Consider the following 22,315-nt stretch of genomic DNA (forward strand, 5'->3'; position numbering starts at 1 on the left):
CAGGTTAGAAAGAGATCCAAGGGCTGAAAGTTGACAGTAGGTCATTGTAATTTGAAGAGCTGATATTACGGTCAGATGACAGTAGGAGTATTAAAATGGCTATGTGAGCAAGATTTCTTAGTCAAGCTGAAGAACTTCAAAGTAAAGTTACCCATATGAAACCTGACAAGATGATTTAGCAACTGCTTCCTGATGTGACAGATATTCTTCCTCTAGAAGAGTCTTAAGGCCAAGCAAGTAAAACATGAAGCCAGACAGGCTCAGATTAGAAAGCACCGAGTTCTCAGTAACATGACTAGCCACCGTGCACACTTCAGCAAGTTGTTGCAAATTGCCTGCCACTTAAACATCACAATTAGATTCTGAAGATCTGATATAAAAGATCTGAGTCTAATTGAACTAGGAACATCGGCCCAGATCTGCAACCAGTGGTCAAAATTCCTCTAGGTGTCACAAGTCAGTCTCAAGCAAAATGATATACCCTTCTACCCTTAAAAGGCATGACTTTTATGCAAATACCACATTGAGAATGAAGTTAGGCAAACAAATTTGTTAGAACAAGGACAAACTCCATTGTTTTCCCTCCCAGTGGGGAAATGCAGCAGGGAGGGGAAGAGATCAGAAACATATCTGAAGGCATAGCAGTGCCTTGCCCTCCTGCCAGGCACATACTGCGCCAGATACACATCCCCCTGTTGCACTTCATAACTTTTCCTTCTGCTGCGTCTAGATGTTTTCTCCATTCTTTTGTTTCTCAAATACGTAGAAAGCTCCTTCCATCATGTCTGTGGTTAAAACAGCACTCCTTCACACAGCAAACATGCAGTTCTTAGGCCACGTTTGTTGCTGCTGCTCAGAACTACGATTAGCAGCTTTCAGGAGAAAGTCACAGGTGCCGCCTCTACGTATTGCGCCCTTCAGCTCAACTCTCCCAGAACTATCTGAAACTCAACCATTAGCCCACTGCTAAATGGGCAAAACACATTTCCACCCAAAAATAGTATCTAAATTAGATTTTTCCCCTCAACTCAGCTTGTACCATACAGTTGACAGCACTCGTCTCCTCCTGGTCTCGTGTATTGCTCAGGGAAGCCGTGACTATGTCTTCAAGGTCTCTGCAGTCGGGGAATGAGTACCCTGGGTTCACGCCTGTCTCCCAGCAGGGAAGCCTCATACACGCACTTCCAGGTACTACAGTGAGGTTGTTCAATAGCTTTGTTGCTCTCAGAGCAGCTTCCTAGTCAGAAGACTTAGTCTTTCGTGAAATGAATTCACGAGGGAAGAGCCAGCTGCCCCTCTCCCACTGGGGCACTGCCAAATGGTCAGCAACACTCATGGTAGGCTATTTATTGAAATATGAATGGAAGATTAGGGTTGGATTACATTTTAAAGATTTCAAAACAAAATATTCAAGCTCCCCTCACATAAAATGTTGCAGAGAAAATGGTTTATCTATTATGAATATTTATGAGAGATCTGGAAAACAATCACCTCAGATATTTAAGAACAATTAAGATAAACATTCCTGTCAAACTACAGTACCTACATTTCAATGCTACATGAAGACAGAAAGCCCAAAATTATTTTATTGAACGAGCATTAATTGAAACAAAGACTTTGCTAAGACTTAACCAACAAAAACCTATTTATTTATTCCAAACACCAAGATACAGAAGTTTTCAAGTTTTGCAAATATTGCTCCAAAGCAAAATTCTATATACAGCGCCCTCAGTTCTAATAGTGCATAAAACAAAGACAAATACACTTATGTATCCACAGTGCAATGTTTGCTCATTTCATCAAGGCTCCACGTTGCATTCACTTACCAGTGATTTAAAGAAAAAGAAGAAAAAAAGAAAAGAAAAGAAAAGAAAAGAAAAGAAGTGACCTGCCAGACCAAATAGCTGGTCCAGACTAAGAAAGAACAATGTGGAAACTTGCAAACAGGGACAAAATGAATCCAGGCAGAGCACAATAACGAACCTTTCCTGAACATGAGAAATGCTAGTCTACTTTAAATAAATATTTTCAGTCTTTATCTGCAAGGGCTTCCCTACTGCTTTACCAAAGGAAAACAAGTCTCCAGTATTTGCCATCTGATCCACCCACCAGAACTGTCTTTTCCTCCAAATCTAAAGTACTGCCCTGAGCAAAAATAAACTGGCAAAGTAAAAATTTGAAATGAATGCACAAAAAGCAATTACTTGGAAAGAAGTTCTACTCAGGAGGTTAACTGTTTTCACTCCCATAAACTATAAGCACAGCTAACTTGTTAACAGCTATGTTCTTCTCTAGGTCCTCCCAGTCTGAGTTCTTGCTTTACAAACTTCAAACAGAATAACTTACAGGATAATCTCACCTTGGGGTGGGGGGGTGGGAGGGGAGAAAACCCAAACAAACAAACAAAAAAAACCCCAAAAAAGTAAACACCCTTTCACAGCTGTTTACAATCCTCCTTCTGATGGTGTTCTAAGCTTTTGGTTACTGCTGTTGGTTCTAGAGCTAGAGAGTATATATAAATTCAGGTGTCGTTAACAGGAATGAGACACAGCATAAGCATTGTTTTCATCTTTAGAGAGTAAAGTGATATTTAAATATCATGTAAGCTTTATTCCAATTGTGTTACAGAAAAATAAGTTTATTTTTCTGCTGTACATATGTTGTATTCACGATATACCAACTAGTGCTATAAAACTGTGAGACAAATTATTCCCTGAAATGAGTCTTGGCACAAAAGCCTTAGTTACTACCTAGAGTAGCCTAACTATGTTTTTTTTCTGAAGGAACCGATTAAAATATTTGCTGTGTAGACACTGTTACTCCTACAATAATATTGTCTATTTCAAGTTTACATAGTAAATCATCATTTTTTGCAGCATATAAACATTACAGATTCATATCCATAATTAAAAACTCGTACAGTTATGGGCCTTTCAATTACAACTGTGCTTAAATTTTAACCTTTGGTGGTACCATCACGTGAAAAAACTCAAGATAAATCCAGCTTTTTCAGGGCATCCTCTCAATGCAAAAACAGCTTATCATTTTCCACAGTGAACTTAACTCAGCAACATTTGGGAAGGAAAACTAAAGTCACAGCCATTATTTATGGAGCTACGATCTGCAGTTGAAAGGCTTTTAACGTCTCAAATACTTACAACACAACAACGTTTCAAAAGGTACTGTATAATGTATCTTGAACAAAAGCAGCTTTTTCACCTTGCTCTCACAAAATAATACAAACCAGAAAATTAAAACTCAAGGTATAAAAAGGGACTTTTTGAACATACACTGTTTAAGATAATAACCCACTCACTGTCTGCGAGGACAGTACCTCATGCATAGATCTTGAGGCTTTATTTATACAAATATAAAATAAACTGATTCCCAAAACCACACATTCATAGTAAGTCTTTACAATGAACACGTTCAGAGTACTGAAAAAAGTCTACATTTCAAAATATAACCGGAATGGCAATTATTAACAAATGGGTAGAAAAACTACACAATGGCTGTTACAGATCTTGTTGAAGTCTGGAACTCCAAGCGCATCTCCAGTCTTTTCATGGCAGTATTTTATACTGCCACAAGGGCGTCCCACTAGCACTAGTTCAGGAGGCACAGCATGGCCATAGTTAAGAGTTCAAGAACGCACATAAACACAATGTTAATGGGTTCCCCCAGTACCAAGTCATGTGATAGTGACAGGATAAATATGGAAAACAATCATTTATCATTTATTCTGAAAGTAAGTGCAATCCACCTGTGACCTTCTGCTACATTATTTAACATAATAGAAGTGGGGTTTAGACCAGTGTTACTTGCAAACCTCCACGTAAGTTTACAGTAAGAGCTGGACATTCATACTTACTAAGACTGAAAACTGTTATAATGTTTCCTAATGATTAAATACTGTGTGCTATTATGCATAAACCAGAAGGAATAAAACATGACACAAGTCACTTAAACTATGGAAAGTTATTTACAACCTCTTTCAACTAAACATTTTTGGCTCTTAGAACTCTGTTCTTCAGTGGCACAATTTTTAGTCAATTATGAAAAAGTTTACCGTTTCAATGAACGACTTGTAAGGTGTGAAAGTTTAAGTGTAATTTATCAGCCAACACCCAAACTTTGACGAGAACAGTATAACCCCTTCCATATTGTTATAATTATTTAATAAACCCCAAATTACAATGAGATAAAATAACCTTGCTGTTCTTTGAACAACGCTTCTTCACAAATCCCTGAAGTCAATCTGCATTACATGCAACCAGCATGCTAATTTCATTTAAATATACAAAGCTGTTCATGTCAGACGCTCCAACTTCACACTCAACAGCAATTTCCAATATTTTCTAGTCTCATGTTGAGCAGCATAGTGCAATCTGCTGCACTTTTCCTAGGTCCGTGATAAGCTGCTTTATACAATGTTTGAGTTGTGGAAGTCGAGCTAGAGGTTCTGGTGGTTCCAGCTCTCCTGTATAATCCAGCCAACTCTCCAAAACTGCAAAGAAAAGCATACTTGTCACTCTTCCAGTTTGCAGGAAATAGATCATCTTAAGTCACAAAATAGAAATTCTTGAAATTGTTCATGAAACTTGAAAAAAAATGCAATATTTTTAACACACAGTATTTTCTGAGAAATCAAAACAAGACTCGTCCTATAAACGATTACAAATAGTTCTTGATACCACATGACAAATTAATTCACATTTAAAGGGCAAACAGAGAACAGCAGCTTTTGCTGGGAGAAAGCAGAGGAGGAAAATCGGGAGATTTAGGACTGGATTTCACACTATCTAGTCCCGATCTATGCTAATGCCAAAGCAAGGGTACTGCTGTACGGGAAGACTGTATCATCAGAATATCTTTAAGATCAGTACTAGATGCAACTACCTAGTATTTTCACTGAAGTTCCTAAACAACAGGACTGCACTAATGAAAAACTTTTGAGGTCAATACAGACGACAACTGTTCAGATAGTTAAGAACTGCATAACAGAAAAGGCGGAAGAAATTCAAAAGCAGAGACAGCAGACTAATGCACGAGGACAACGTCTGTAGAAGAAGAGATGAGCATTATCCATCCATCAACCATACAAGGTTCATATTTCAAGGTTCATATTTCATATACATATTTCAACCATACAAGGTTGAAATAAAATTCCTCAGAGAAGCAACACTTCCACCAGCTCAACAGTAAAGACAAAAATTCTGATTCTTCTAAACTGGAGCTTGTTCATTTATGAAATGAATGCCACAATTATATGCCTGATCATCACTACCCAAAACGTTCCTTTAGTCCCTCCAACATTTCAGTATCTTATTGAACTAGGAAGAGAGAATTTTTACTCTGGCAAAGATTAGATCCCCAAAATCCTTGCAAGAAAAGCTGCTGTTTTAACCGCTGTGCAACCAAAGATCAGACTTGAAGTTGTTAAAACAAACAAACAAACAAAGAAACAAAAACACCTTCCCACACACACTATTTTGGATTGTTTTTTGAAGCAGCTGCTTTGAAATTAAAACCAATGAAGTCTGGATTGTTTAATGAAAATATATAAAGGATATAGAAGTTTCCAATAACTATTAAAAAAATTCAAAAGACATTTAGGAAGAAAATTTGAAAGACATACAAGGAAAAGATAACAGGGCCTGGTGTACCAGAGGCCACTTGGAACACACATAGAACAGTAGCAGCCAGCAAAACCTTCAAGAACAGGGAAGTTCAGATACACAGTAGTAGTAGTATGGAAATGATGAAAACCTGAATGTAAAAATAGATATGTAAAGGTATGCTACTACATCTTGAAAAAGTACAGCTGATATACAGCTGATAAACAGCAAGAAAAGCATGCAGCACTGTGAGTCAAAAAGGTCAAGAGGAACCAAAGAGCTGAAGACATTCAGACCCCTTCTAATGCTTCTCACATGCACAAACATCTGGACTTTTGTGCATGTTAATACCCACCATCCACTGTGGCCAAGCTCATGGGCAAAGCTGCTAAAGGCAGGCAACTAATTTATCAATTTATGAGTGTTAGACTCGCCATTCTATATAAAACATTTGCACTGCTGGATAAAATGCACCACCCAAAGTATAAGTATTCATGTAAAATTCTGAAAGGTGTTCGTAAACAGCGCCATTTTGAAAAACTGAATAAAAACATTATCTGATTAAAATATTTAAAGATGATGCAACTAGAACTTTTTCTATAAAACTCTACTCAATTTTAATTTGATCTTTAATTCTGTTTTAAAATATTCCCTTCCTTTCCCCCCACCCCCAAACACCATCAGGAGAGCTTCCATTGAACACAGTAAATCCAATAAACCAATGCTCATCTCTCTTTGTAGGTCTGCAGAAGTAAAATCCAAGTCAACACATTCCCCATATTTTTGAGTGGAACAAAAAACAGTTAATTTTCTTTAATAGAAAAGTGTTACTTACCATCTAGCTCCTTCTCAATGAAATCCATTCTGTGTATAACTTCATCTTGTAGGGACTCCACATGAGCTAAAAGATTAAGCTGCCACTGCAGCTGTGAGTTCACAACTCCTTCTTTGTCCTTCTCCAGCAATTTCATTTCAATAGCTTCCTCTGGAGACACTTTCTTAGACACAGACTCTCTTACCTAGCAGAAATACATACATTAATATTTATTACAGTGAAACGGAATTATTGAGGCAGACTGCCTGGGTCCTTACAGCTACTAAAGCTAATTGCTGAACAAACCTTAGGCTAGAGGAGCATAGAAAGAAACAAGGAAAAGATTATATGCCAGATCATATTATTAAGCCCATAAGAACACAGTGTGGTTTTATAGGTATTTTTCTAAGGCCTACTCCTTGCAACTCTGCAAGGATCTGATTTCAGAAAGGCAACATTGACCTGTAGCTAGATCCCTGCAAACTTCCAGCTGGAAGATTCTCCACTTAGCCTGTGTTATCTTAGGGAACATTAAAAACATTTTTAACATGACAGTAATCAACTAAAGAACAAATCGTTTTGCAGTAAGAAGGGATTCTTAATGGGGTGCTATAGGCATCTAATCTCAATTCTACTAAAAACATTTACCAAGTATCTAGAAAAAAACCTATATTCACCACTTCTTATAAAACCTGACTACACTGGGTCAGCAGATGCTGCTTCTCACAGTTTTTTCAATCTTCTGAAGTAAGATAGGATTTAGAAGAATGCTCCTAAAAGATTAAAGAACTGAAATATATGCCTTTCCAGGAATCAAATAAATTGGAGGAGTTAAAAAACAAACAAACAAACCATAAATTACAGCTTACATATGTTTAAAATAAACTAAACATCTTCATCTAGAACATGGAGGGGAGTATATCCCTGATGAATCAAACAGGCTTTTTAAACATTTGTCAGACTGTATTTTATAAGACTTGGCATTATTAAAAGCAAAATTTTTGTACTGGGTGTAGAAAAATAGGCTTCTGCTAAGTTTGCTAGACCTGACAGAGCTGAAAATAAGATCGAGTAGTTAGAAAAGTTAAAGCTAGACTGCTTGGGTAGGAAAAAGATACAGAACTGTTCAATGATGATAGCTTTTAACCATCAGTTCTGCTTACTTTTTCACATGATATGCTACCTGAAGAAGATGGAATCAGCTTAATATATCTATTGGAAGAAACATTGGAGCAAGCCGGAAATAGCTAAAAGCTGGAAGATCAGTGTGTTTGGTAGTACTGCACGTTTGACCTGTTCTCTTCCTCTACTGTTGCTAGCGACTTTTTTTCTGCTTCAGATAGATACAACTAACACAGATACAAGTAAGGAGCAATGAACTGCCAGTTGACCAAAATGCATCCTCCACAGGCTGCGCAGATGATTTAAGGCCTGGAAGTCCTTTTTAAACTAAATTATTCTATGTTTTTATGAAATGGTAGAGGTGATCATGTCTATCATTTTAGTTTGCATTGCCAACCTAAATTCAACAGTATGAACAGGAAAAAAAAACCCTATCAACAAATGAGTAAACTAAATACTATAAGAAGGGGCTGATCAGAGTTTTGTATTTTGCCAGGCAAGCGTGTTTTTGATGCAGAGAGAGTTATCTTAATACAAATACCTTGGAGTAATTATGTTTGGATTCATTCTCCATCTTGCATATTTCTCGGTCCAGATTCCAGCCAAATCTCTCTGACAGGACATCATCCCCATTTTCTCTTATTCTATTTACTCCATCATCCATGGCTGAACCTCTTGTTTCCACAACCAATCTCTGCTCTATAGCAGGATAGTATGCCCGAGGTTTCTGATAACAGTGTTCACTCGTAATATAAGACTCCTCCATAGAAGGAATGGTGGTGGGTTTCTCAACTGTCCCATTCCAAGTTCTGTAACTCGCAGTCTCCTCTTTGCAACAGTTCTCTTCAATGTGAATGATGTGTTTTGTATGAACCTTTTCATCCACCGTAATGTGCTTCCATGGATGACACCACAGCTGTAAGTCAGGGTGTTCTTTATTTCTGTTCAAATATAAGAAGGCAAGCACCCACTAAATTTAAGCTTTAAAATGGTTGAGTACACTACCCTATTATGTAAAGAAATTAAGTAAGAACATTCAAAACTACTACATGCTTTAGTCACCATCATAATCAGTAAATATCCCCAAATATTCTGAAATAAGATAATTCCACTGACCTCAGCTGTGTGTCTTCCTATAAGGCTGTGTTAGGTTCACTATTTTCATTTCTATAACATGGTATAAGCCATGTGTTGGCATTAAGAAAAAAATTTAAGAATAAGTTTCATGTAGATGCACAGAATTTTTTTTTTTTTTTTAAACCAAAATAGATTGAGGGCAACATTTTTCTTCAATATTTGAAATTTGTTTGTTAAGAGCATTAACCCATTTTCATGGGGATAGTTTTAGTAATGTTTTGAACAGGCAAATCAAATATATTAAAGCTGAAAGATTTATTCATTTACATAAATATATTTTTCCAGCAACTTTAACAAAGTACAGCAAAAAGACCCCCCCTCCCAAACCACTCAATGTCAAGCTTTATCTTGCAGTTCCTCAAAAGAAACTTTAAAATTCAATCCATTTATCTTCTATAACCCAATAACAACAATAGGTGACTGGGGGGAGAAGGGAAGGTAGCACTTCATTATTATTATTTTTTAAAACTTTCCTTTAAAACACAAGATGCTGAGCAAACTCTGTCTAGTATACCAACATGTAAAATAAGAAACTTGGGGGGATTATGGCATTTTTTCAAACTGATTAATATGGAACATCGCTCAGAGTTATTTACTCCAGCAGCAGAGACAACTATATAAAACAGATTCTTACATGGATATAACAAACCAAGACGAAATTTAGAGTAAGAATTGCAACCAATACAGTTCTTCCATATGTCCATCAGGCATTAAAATAGCACTAAAAAAAAAAAAAAAAAGAAGAGAGCAAAGCAGGACCGCTCTGTTTATGTTCAAAGGGGAGGCAGCCTTCCTGCTAGGCTGTAAGGACACAGCAGAAACAAACACTGACCCTAAGGCATCTACATTCAGCTGCATGGGATGGGGCGGGCCTGCCCAAGAAGTCCTGTCCTGTGCTTCCTGGGAGACAGAAGCAGCTAGGATTGCTCCAAACAGATCCAGCTTTTCAAGCTGTTAGGCCAGCCACTCACTAAAACATGACATTTTTACCTCCAAAGTAACTGCTTTCTAATGTGTTCTACAGTAGTTAAGGTTTCTCTAATGTGTATGATAGGAAATTATATAGTTGGTAAAACTACCAAAAGCCTGTTTGGAAATCATTCCATATAAACACCTCTTCAGCAATTAAAAGTATGTTATGTACTTCGTGAGTAAGCTTGAAGGCACTTCTCGAAAACTGAAAGCCAAGTGTCATTTACCAAAGCTTTCCACTCCAGCTCCACAGATACCTGACACCTAAAGGCACTATTTTACTCACTGAAGTTCAAGGGATAACTTTACAGAAGACAGAAAATCAAAAGATCACAAGCTGGCTATGTAAGGATGAAAATTTGAATGTTGAACACTCAAGGACCTTTTTAAACTATAACCTGCCTCTCTCTCCCCCACTGCACCAAATCTGTCACTTCTTGACCCTCCAGCCACCTCACTGAAATATCGAGCAACATGCTCCAGATAACTACAGACAGCAGTGAGATCTCTTTTCTCCAGATGGTAGATATGCATCAGGAATATAATCATTATTCCAATTCTGCAGTTTTTGAAAATCCTTTTTCTGCTTTACGTCATGATAAAAACAGGGGCTGCAGCTGCCAACAAGACTACCCCGTTTTAACGGAATCAGGCCTTTACAACAAGATCAGAATGGGAGACAAAAGGAATAAAGGCTGTAGCAAGCATCACATACTTACCCAGTGCTCCACATCTTAATGCTACGCAACTCTCAATTTGCTCTTCAACTGAGTCACAATCTACACTCTTACTACTCAAGAAGAAAAGGCCTAAGAAATGATCTTAAGATATTTAGGCTCTACTCTCTCAGGGAGGGAATAAAAAAAAAAAACCTACAGATCTGACTAAAGGATATCAAAACGGAAAAGCAAAGCCTACTGCTAAAATTGCTGCTCCTCTTCAACGCGTTATTCCATTGCTCAAGCATCTCAAGTATTGTCAGTGGTCCTAGGGGATCACCACAGACCAAATTTTAAGGGAAAAAGATCTGAAGAAAACTGGAAACACTAAGAGCTTTTCTTTCCTGCTTTGCTGCTGTTGTGCAATTTATTAACTAAAGTATAAATATTTAAATCAATTTACAATTGATGGATTTGAGCTGGAAAGATTTTTTCAGTCATCAGAACCCAGGGATAACTTTAAACAGGGGAAAAAAATGCAGAAAGCTCCACTGATTTCTATATGGATTATGGGATATGTTTTTTGTTTTTTTTAAATACATCTGCCATAATAAAGTAAAGCTTTGCATAGAAATCAACTGCTACAGGATGCTGGAGATCCAACTGCTCTCCCACCATAACAGAACATCACATTATGCTGAACCAAAAAATACAGTTTCTACTGGAAAAATTATCATTTGGAATTATTTGGAATGGAGCTGGCAAATTTCTAAAGAACACTGGCCACCGATTATACACCTATCCCTCTACTTTTTACTTACTCTGTTTAGATGTTTTAGGAGAAGCTCTCATCCTTAGCTTTCTTCCTCTTTTCTTTGTACCTTCCCAATCCTTCTTCACCCAGGGACAGTTTATATTCCCCAACACACTTGCATGATTTTTAGAAAGCCATATTCTTTTTCAAAATCACATTAGCAATTCAAACTACATTCTTATATATCCACAGAGAAGCATAAAAATAAATCTGCATTTCCAGTTATTTTTCTACTATTTGAAATCTAATTCACATCTAGAACATGTCAACTGATACTTAAATACTGCTTACTGTAATATGCTCATCTTCAGCTGCAGTCCATGCAGTACTTCTATGACTCTCTGTACATCGCCAAGAAGCTGGTGAGTGGCTACTATCTTCTTGGCATTCTGGTGGGAATAATTTTCTTCCAAAAATGCTAAGCCATGCATGTGACCATTACTTAACCACTCCTTTTCATACCAGTACTTTAAGCTGGACCTCTGACCTAAAGCAACAGTAATGTGTGCGTTAAAATGAAGCATTAAGTTTGGCTTGTTAACATTACCAGTAGTAGGTTCTGATTATCTCAAAATCTTGCAACAGCTTATTAGCACTTATCAATAGTATCTATGATAGCGGACAAACCTCTGAAGACATGAAGAACTTCTGAAGTGGAAGTGAGATTCCACTTCAGTCAAAAACAAAACAACAAAAAGCAAAACAACAAAAAAGCACCAAACAAAACACCTCTACCCAATTGTAAAAGCCAGGAGCGCTCGCTGGACCCCAAATCCATCAGAGGTCATCCATGACTAGTATTTGCAGGTAACGGACAAAGAAAAGCATTTTTAGCAGGGTAACACACTTTCTATTAACCACTGTTATAACTAAAGCTATGGTTTGAATACAGCTCTCTGCAGAGAGAGAGCAAAAGATAGTGATTAAAAAAAAAAAAAACATGCATGAATACAACACTTTCCCTTCTCCCATGGTGTTATTTTAACAGTTTCAGGCACAAATTAATGCAGTCATTCAAACGTAAGTTTTAACGGAATCAGTGATGAGGTTTTGCGAGAGAATTTGCCTAAGTTAGACTATTAATAATGCTAATTCTAGCTAAGAGGTTGGGATATCACAAGCTGAAATGAAATTATGTTAGATGTGATAAACACAATAGCAATAGTAAATTAAGAAGTCAAGCCAAACAGTATTAGCAGGAAAGGATAAAACTTGAGAGGCTTGCTAAAATGCAACCCCCACCATGGATATATGTATATATAACCCAGTCAGTGAACCTACAATATCAGAGATATTAGAGCATAGATTCAAAATGATATTCACAGAAAAGTCTCCAATATAGGCAGCTTAACATTCATTAGAAATTTCAGAAATCAGGGACAAATTAAAAAATAAAGAGTTAATGGGCAGCAGGATAAGAAGGGACTGCACTAAGCATTCATTACTTAACATCTCTGGTCATGCTATTAACCTTGGCACAATGAAGCAAAAAAAATTCTTTAGAAGCCATACTAAAAAATTATCAGACCTCGTTAACATGGGCTTATATTATTTTTAGATGGTAATTATAGAATAGCAAAGTGATTTTCATATCATGCCCAATACAAACATCCATGGACCCAAAGGATGCTTTCAAAAACTTAAATTCAATACTAATAAACTCTGTCGCAATAAAAGAAAAAGAGTATGCCTATAAGCACGCTTAACCATTACGCCAAATGAGATAATGGTTTGAGGCAACAATTTGAAAAGGTCTCACTTTCAAACAGGAAACACCACATGCAAGAACAAATTCTGAAGGTTATAAAAGCTCAATTAATAGCTTCAAGTAGACATACTGTATCTAGCAAAGAATCTGCTAGATATGGCCAGAATCACTTTGGAGTAGTTCCCGACCTATCTGTATTAACCACTACCAATTTAGTTGTGTTATCTGCTAGAAAAGCTACCATTTCTATGACAGAAGATGAAGCTCAGTTCACGAGAATTCAATGACTATCTGAACAGCACTAAGATTATTCAACTAAAGCCTATTTATGCTATCATTTACTTAACAGTGTACTTGGAGTCAAAAAACTGTCTCCCTTTTCAGGTGTATATACCTAAGAAAAGATGCAAGACAGCATCTAGCAACATATATTCTCTACAGCTTGAAGAGTAAATCAGTCACTTGAAAAGCAGTATCTTGATAATGTTTAAGCAAGGGTAAACAGCACGAGAGAAGAAAACACTTAACCCCATTTTGATTCAATTAAAATAAGCCTGTTTAAAATGAGTTGGTACAGTTTTAGGCCTAACTGCACAAAAATTAATTTCAGATAATATGAATGGCACTGTAAGAAAGTCACAGCACTACGGAAAGTTCCTGAATAAAAGCTTGCTGAAGGGCTACCCCCAATTTGAAAAGCAACCTCTCTACAGATTCATAAGTTATATGTAGCTCACTTCATGCCAATGACGGGTTAAACTGAAATGGAGAAATCACTTTTACACTGAAAAAGCTGGAATACATTTTTATTTTCCAAGACACAGATAAAGTCCAAATGAGTAATAAAAGTTTCAAGATCTTCAAAGCAACAGTAAGTACAAATGATTCAACTATTTAAACAAATTAAATACAGTTTCTTACTAAGTACAAATAGTTCACAACTTCCATCTGCATGTGCATGTTAAATTTAAAACTAACTCGGTTTGATGTAAATAACGGGTTAAAATCCTGGATGTAAAGTACTGTAAAATAAAAACCTAAGGAAATGTTATATAAATTATGCAACTGCTTAGATAATTGCATGTAAGTATAGCATATCTTCCTCATTACAAGCATAAATAACATTAGTGAATGGACTAATAATAAATCAATGAATTAAGCTGCCAAATGGCTATTATTTTTAAATAACCACAAAAGCAGATATCAGAACCCAAACCTGCACACACACCAAGAGGGTTTGGTGATTAGTCAAGCAGATATACCATTTTGTCAAAATTCATGAACACGGACACAAGCCCCGAACCTCATCTGTTTCTGAATTCACTAAGCTTTCATAATTCATGAAGTCAGAAAAGATTTGTGTGATAAGTGAAGTTTCAGCTACTGTGCAAGATGGACCGAAACATTTCAAAAGTATCCAACTTCGTAGTCAAGAGTAAATAATATACTGCTTGATCAACTCTTATTGCACTACCCAAGATATTTTATTTTGTATTTACGTACATGGATTGCAAGTGTTCTCACAAAGTGAGAGTCAAGCAAGTCATAGCTGTTGAGAAACAGCAAACCTCTTGCTGGCTTATTTTAAAGAGTGTACAGGCCTGGTCTTGCCATAGCAGTCATATCCGCTAAGATGTGCCAACGCTGTAAGTTATAAGGATTTTTAAACTAACTTCCCTGAGTGTTGTTTTCCACAAACAGAGTACTATCAAACTTAAATCCACATTACTGACAAATATGTGGCATAAATAAATGGTCCTCACATAGCTGTAAATATTTATTTTCATTCCCAGGCAGCTGCAATTCTACAAAATATGAATACTGACTCATCTGTACATTAACGTAAGTTAAACTTTTTCCATCTGTAAGTGAATTCAATTACCTATGAAGGCAGACGTCGCTAACGGAGCAAAAATAAAGTTTAATCTTTGCAATATATACAAAAAGCTAATAAAGTTACTACATATATAAGAAGGCTCTGTAACCTTAAATTTCTGTACCTGGAGGATCTTGGCAAATATAGCAGGTATATTTCTCAGGTACATTATCTTCCAGTAAACCCATACAGACTCCATGCTGCCAGCACAGACACTCTTCACACTGTTTAAAGTCAAGAAGCGCACATCAACAGAAATGAAGCCTATAGGAGCTCAATACGATTACTTCAATTAAGAAGAGTTACATCATCTACATACTTTAAATAAAAAAAGATTTAGCAATACCCCCATTCCAGCTACAAACAAATACATCAAAGAATCCAACTACAATGAAATTTCAATCCTCCCCACACATTTTTCACATGGATTTACGGTGAATGACAACAATTATGAAGCAGAAGCAGAGATCCTGAAAGGTGCCAAAATGCTCCCTTTGGAGATCAAAATCTTTTAGGAGATGCATGCACACATAATCAAGGACAGGAATTAGTATGTGGTTAAGCTTTCCTAATCAACTTATCTCAGATTTTCTGAATTAAAGGTTTTCACTCTCAAATAAATTGACACATTCAAATACAAAACCCAGCAGATATTTACATTATGTAGGACTAGTCAATACAATGTTTTACTGATACATCTGTATTGCTAACATTTTATCTACTTCACCAAAAAAGTTCTACTAATATAAAAATGAAAATGTGGACGCAGTTGTACTGGCTTTAAAAACTCCTTTCTTTTGACATTTATCCTTCCAGATGTGAGCAATTATATTGACAAAGCCTGGATATACTTTGGTGCTACTTTTTCAGCACAGTTTAGCACTATTTTTAAAATACAATCAGTGTACTTGAAGCCAAACTTGAGCCATCTCATCTACGTTGGACATGATTTTTATTAGTGCTTTTTTTTTCCTCCTAATTTTCCTCCAGTTAGGAGCAGAAAGAAGGGCACCACCAGTTTTTGGATATGTTGTGGTGTGCTACTTTAGTGGTCTAGGTGTGGAAGAAATAAAAGTATAGGAAAGGGAGAATGTAAAAAGGCAAGAGAAGCAGATTCCCCTGAAAGGTGCGATTAACAATATTTGGCATCACAAAATGGAAAGATAATCCTAAAGTGGTAAGGTCAAGGGACCCTCCTTCTTTCACCAAGATGATTAGTAGGAGCCAAAAAGGTGTCCTAACAGGAAGGACAAGTCTCTGCGCTCCTGGAAAAGAGGGAGAGAAAAATCTTTCCAAATACAGTGGCCAAAGGAACAAAACAGATTAGGAAAAACGGATTGTGTGCTAAAAATAAGTAGTGAGCTCCTGGACCTACTTATACTTCCTTCCTGCAAGTCATGCCTTAAGGCCTAAAGCTATGCTCAGTGATTTTTCTGGACAAGTTTGCCCTGGACTCCAATGAAGTGTCCCTTCCTCCTCCCCCCCAATATTAAACCGAATATATTCCGATATCTGCATCAGGACACAGGACCTTCCTTTTATCTACGTGCTACATTTCAGTTTGTCTGGCCAAGCTAACAGGCCTATTGCTCTGGATGCATGCTAAGTACAAACCCCCCTTGCCAGGCAACAGAAGCAAAACTAGAAAGAGCAAGCAAATTAAGAGATTTTTGAGAGGAAAACAATTATATCAAGGTGAGCAACAACAAAATATTCAACTCGAAGCGTGAAAGATGTAACTGCACCCAATGGATATGTATTTAGAGCAGCTTTTTATCTACAAGAACAAAAATACACCATTCCACCTATACCCAATCGCCTCCAAAGCCACCAAAACCTAGCCCCAGAATTCTCTGCATCATACACCCAAAAACTCACAAATGTTTAGGTATAAAAACCAAAAAGTATGGGAGAATGTCATTTTATTTGGACTTTCTGGGGCCGAAGCCTTATTTTGAAAACGTGGACACACATAAGAGTCCTGTGCCCTAAGCAGTAACGTGAGGCAAAGCTAAACTACTTCCTCAGTACTTTCATTTATGAAATCCAATACCTCCCTGCACAGTTATGGACACTGGAATGAAACAGCAGTGACAAATGAAAGTAAATTACTTTTTATATTTTTGTTCCAGTTTTAACTTCTATTAACTGAAGTGGGTGCTCACTTGAAATGCAAAAAACGTTTCTTTCTTGAGAAAGAAAAAAAAACTAAGCTGAATTTATTCAGAGTTTTATTATCAACTTAAAGACTGAAATGGAACAAACTCTCAGTTCCCACTGCCTAAGAAAAATAACTGCTTGTGCTTAAAATTAATATTTTTCCTCATTTTTTTCTAAATTTGGCACACTCACAAAAATAAGCAAAGTCCAAAGAGACGATGACTTAAAATTATCCCTCTTGCAAGAAGATCCCATGCATGCACTATGGGAGGAATGAACCCCCAGTCATATCCAAAGAGAAACTTCCCCGGCTTTTAAGTTTTGCCACCAAGGCAAACTAGCACACAGGTTCACAGAGACTCATGCTCACACAAGTGCCCCAAATATTAACATATTTCAGCCAGACCTCTTCAGAGTAATAAGCAAGAGCAGAATAAACACCCCAATGGAGACTAGAGTAAAGAATGACGACATTCTTGTAGAAGAGCAAGTGGAGAGCCTATGGGTAAGGCTTAAAGGGCAGGCTAGCATGGGTGACACGGTGGTGGGGGTTTACTACAGGCCACCTGATCAGGAAGAGGAAGTCGTTGATGAGGCCTTCTACAGACAGCTGGAAGTAGCCTCAGGATCACAGGCCCCGGTTCTCATGGGGGACTTCAACCACCCTGACATCTGCTGGGAAGGCAGCACAGCTAGGCACAAACAGTCCAGGAGGTTCCTGCAGAGCGTTGAGGATAACTTCTTGACCCAGGTGGTGGAGACGCCAACGACGAGAGGTGCGCTGCTAGACCTTGCACTAACAAGCAAAGAAGGTCTAGTTGGAGAGGTGAAGGTTGGGGGCAGCCTTGGCTGCAGTGACCATGAGATGGTGGAGTTCAGGATCCAAAGAGGAGGAAGCAGGGGCAATGAGTAGGCTTGCAACCCTGGACTTGAGGAGAGCCAACTTCGGCCTCTTCAGGGACCTGCTTAGGGGAATCTCCTGGGCTAGGGCCCTGGAAGGAGGAGGGGTCCAAGAGAGCTGGTTAATATTCAAGCATCACAGGCTCAAGATCGGTGCGTCCCTCCGAGTAAGAAATCCAGCAAAGCGGGCAGGAGACGTGCATGGAGGAGCCAGGAACTCCTGGCAAAACTCCAACAGAAGAAGGAAGTACACAGAATGTGGAAGAGGGGACAGGCCACTTGGGAGGAATACAGGCACGTTGTCAGAGTGTGCAGGGATGCGACAAGGAAGGCTAAGGCCCAGTTGGAATGAAACCTGGCAAGGGATGTCAAGGACAACAAGAAGGGCTTCCTCAAATACATCGAGAGCAAAAGGAAGACTAGGGAAAACGTGGGCCTGCTGCTGAACAGGGTGGGTGCCCTGGTGACAAAGGATATATATAGAGGGCAGAGTTACTGAATGCTGCCTTTGCTTCCGTCTTCACTGCTAAGGCCAGTCCTCAGCAATTCCAGACCCTGGGGACAAGAGAGGAAGGCTGGAGAAAGGAAGACTCTCCCTTGGTGGAGGAGGATCGGGTTCGAGATCTTTTGTCCAAACTTGACATCCACAAATCCATGGGCCCTGACGGGATGCACCCACGAGTGCTGAGGGAGCTGGCGGATGTTATCGCTAGGCCACTCTCCGTCCTCTTGGAAAGGTCCTGGAGATCAGGAGAGGTGCCTGAGGCCTGCAAGAAAGCCAATGTCACGCCAGTCTTCCAAAAGGGCAAGAAGGAGGAGCCAGGAAACTACAGGCCTGTCAGCCTCCCCTCCATCCCTGGAAAGGTGATGCAACAGCTCCTCCTGGAGGTCAGCACTAAGCATCTGGAGGACAGGAAGGTGATCAGGAGTAGTCAGCATGGATTCACCAAAGGGGAATCATGCTTGACCAATCTGATAGCCTTCTATGACGGAATGACTGGCTGGGGAGATGAGGGCAGAGAAGTGGGTGTTGTCTCCCTGGACTTCAGCAAGGCTTCGGACACTGCCTCCCATCACATCCTCCTAGGTAAACTCAGGAAGTGTGGGCTAGATGAGTGGAGAGGGTGAGGTGGATTGAGGACTGGCTGGATGGCCGAGCTCAGAGGGTTGTGGTGAATGGCGCAGAGTCAAGTTGGAGGCCTGTGGCTAGTGGTGTCCCCCAGGGGTCAGTCCTGGGTCCAGTCTTGTTCAATATATTCCTCAATGACCTGGAGGAAGGGACAGAGTGCACGCTCAGCAAGTTTGCTGATGATACTAAACTGGGGGGAAGTGGCTGACACACCAGAAGACTGTGCTGCCATTCCGAGGGACCTGGACAGGCTGGAGAGCTGGGTGGAGAAGAACCTCCTGAAGTTCAACACAGGCAAGGGCAGGGTCCTGCACACAGGGAGGAATAACCCCAGGCACCAGCACAGGCTGGGGGCTGAGCTGTTGGAAAGTAGCTCTGCAGAGGAGGACCTGGGAGTGCTGGTGGACAAGTTAAGCATGAGGCAGCAGTGTGGCCTTGTGGCCAAGAAGGCCAAAGGTATCCTGGGGTGCATTAGGCAGAGTGTGGCCAGCAGGTCGAGGGAGGTGATCCTGCCCCTCTCCTCAGCCCTGGGGAGGCCTCCCCTGGAGTGCTGTGTCCAGTTCTGGGCTCCCCAGGACAAGAGAGACATGGCACTGCTGGGGAGAGTCCGGCGGAGGGCTACCAAGATGATTAGAGGGCTGGAGCACCTCTCCTCTGAAGAAAGACTGCAAGAGCTGGGCCTGTTCAGCCTGGAGAAGAGAAGACTGAGAGGCGATCTCATAAATGTGTACAAGTATGTGAAGGGAGGGTGTCAAGAGGATGAGGCCAGTCTCTTCTCCGTGGTGCCCAGCAACAGGACAAGAGGCAGCGGGCACAAACTGAACCACAGGAAGTTCCCTCTGAACCTGAGAAAAAACTTCTTGACTGTGAGGGTGCCTGATCAGTGGAACAGGTTGCCCAGAGAGGTGGTGGAGTCTCCTTCCCTGGAGATATTCAAAACCCATCTGGACGCGATCCTGGGCAATGTGCTCTAGAGGACCCTGCTTGAGCAGGGAGGTTGGACTAGATGATCTCCAGAGGTCCCTTCCAACCTAAACGATTCTGTGATTCACCACTACAACTCAGAAAAGGGAAAAAACAGGTTCCCCTTATCCTAATACCATAGTTGGATAACAGAGCATTAATATGAAACAAAGATGATGTTCAGTAATTCAAAGAGCTAACTCAGGCATTTCCACATCAACAAAAGGCCCATCTGTTTTCTCACAAGCTGCAGGCTGACAAAAAGGTGTGGAGAGCCTAGCATTTGGTAGCTGTCCATCCTCCTAGCCTACCCCAAATCTAGCTGTCATCTCCTTGCTCCTCAATTCCAATTGCAGGTACCCACTAAACTGTCAGCCTGCACCTCTTTTCCCGAGAGAATAGCCCACTCTCCCAGCCACTTCTCTTGTAACAGAGCTAAAGCAATTTATCATTTTGAGATACTCAAAAAATACTAGTTTAACCTGGAAACCTGGAACCTAATCCAGTTTAGCCTGGAAATCTAATCCAAAAATAGCCCACAGAGTTTTGCAAGAAAGCTATCCAAAGATTATATCCTGAGCTAGCAAACGCTGCTCTCTGCATTCTGCAGTTAGACTAGCATTGAACCTACTTTTGCTAAAAAACTGTACTCCAGAACATCTTCACTTTTCTCCATAGAGTCATGTCTCTAGGCAGCAAGTCCACCCTTTTCCCCCCAACAATATCATCTTCCTTCTACATACCCAGGTGAGATTCATCTCATTTTCACCACTGCCCACCAGTACACCCTTCCCTACCAGCACACACAAAGTATCCTCAAGCCTACACTAAGTGGGTACCCTACACTACTGCAAAAGCGTGCAGAGAGAATTAAAACTAAGAGGAAGGTGTTATACCTTATAGAACAACTCATGCCTAAAATAAATAGAATGCAAGGCCCGATAAAAGCATACAGTAAAGCAATGTGTTAAACTTGACTGTTGAGGACAAAATTAAACACAGATGCATTAGCCACAATAAACAAATCTGGAAAAGACAGACTGCTGATACCCAGAGCAAAACAGGTGTTTCACTATTGCCCTGCTGCAGAAACAAAGAATTTCTCACGCTATAATCTAAACAGCAGCCCCCACCCCCAACAGGCTTCTGCCCCCGCTTAAGCAGTAAGGACAATGAAAAATTAGTAGAGCCTATGAAGGCAGGTAGTGCCAGCTTTTGTGTTTTAGCTCCTAGTTCCAAAACAGCAGAAAAGAAACAGTTCACAGTAACATGTCAACTGCTGTCCCAGTAAGGGATCCCATAAAGTCAGCTTCAAACCTCATGAAAATAAGCAACAGAATATCTGGGGCTGTGAAGAATCAATACAAAAACTGCAAATGGGGCTGAGCTTCCTCTGCCAGAAAAACATCTTTAGTATAGCTGCCACATAAAACCTCCTGCACTGTTGATTTGTTTTATATCAGCTTGATTCATACAGATAAGTCTGACTTAAAGGACACAACTGACAGCGTTAGATCCGCAGCACCAAGGATCTGGACAGTCATAAAGAGAATAGCGCAAGATCTTTCAGGCCAGCAGCTGCGAATGTTATCTACTGCTGTCAACATGTCCTGCCTGAACAACTCCCAGAAAGCCTTTCCATACCTCTAACAGAGCATCTGAAGTATCTGCCTGGAAAACCTGAAAATCAAGGCACTCCAGAGGTGATGCTTTATAGGACAGTGGCTTTTAACGACTACAAAACACTGTATTTTCCCTGCCAACCATCCATTACATACAAGCTTACCCAATGACTTCAACTTAGTGATAAGCTACTGAACTGCTAGAATGCTCTGCAGAACTCTGCTGTTATTGATACTGGGTGTCAAAACACTCATTCTGCCAGTAAGCAACTAAAAATACTTTTAGGCATGCATGACAAGAACCACAGGAGTAAGCAAGCAATCCCCAAGAGACAGATAATCCATGCACTAGTCACTGTCATGCCACATCATCTTTTCACAAATACACAACCTCCTCAAAAGAATGCAATAATTACTTTAAAATCTTCAATGAGCACATCCACCAAGCTGCACTGCTGTCACTTTGACCTGAGAGGTCCCAAAAACTAACAAGAAATTATCTAAGAAGGCTGGGGATTCCTGATTTTCGGAGACAGGGACCAGAACCCCACATACCGAAACCATGCTCTTTCTTCACAAGGAAGATTACGGACCACTGATGCTCTAGTTTCAGGAATGCCACACACTTGAGCCACTGCCTATGATTTTTCTCTGCATTTTCTAAGATTTTGGAGAAATTACTAGAGGGGACCACACAGCTTGCAAAAGACACAGTGGCAAAATGATCTGGAGCAATAAATGTTAAAGTCAAATATATACCCAATAAAAAACTTCTTTAGTGTTCAAAATGAATTAGGAACCGGGCAGAATGGCTCAGAGCA

General features: G+C 39.5%; 1 protein-coding gene across 19 annotated transcripts in view; it reads right to left on the bottom strand.

Moving 5' to 3' along the window:
* Window positions 1-1,627: 1,627 nt before the first annotated feature.
* The window catches only part of PHF20 (PHD finger protein 20), an 81,414-nt gene continuing 60,726 nt past the window's right edge, over window positions 1,628-22,315 (bottom strand). For all 19 annotated transcript variants that reach the window (XM_068912036.1, XM_068912031.1, XM_068912024.1 and 16 more), the window contains 5 exons: window positions 14,845-14,944; window positions 11,428-11,623; window positions 8,096-8,495; window positions 6,454-6,637; window positions 1,628-4,507 (listed from right to left, as the gene is read on the bottom strand). In XM_068912036.1, coding sequence (XP_068768137.1) covers window positions 4,365-4,507; window positions 6,454-6,637; window positions 8,096-8,495; window positions 11,428-11,623; window positions 14,845-14,944 — 1,023 coding nt within the window. In that variant the 3' untranslated portion in view covers window positions 1,628-4,364. The remainder of the gene's footprint in view (window positions 4,508-6,453; window positions 6,638-8,095; window positions 8,496-11,427; window positions 11,624-14,844; window positions 14,945-22,315) is intronic.

The sequence above is a fragment of the Struthio camelus genome, chromosome 18, assembly GCF_040807025.1.
Source record: "Struthio camelus isolate bStrCam1 chromosome 18, bStrCam1.hap1, whole genome shotgun sequence".
Lineage (NCBI taxonomy): Eukaryota > Metazoa > Chordata > Aves > Struthioniformes > Struthionidae > Struthio > Struthio camelus.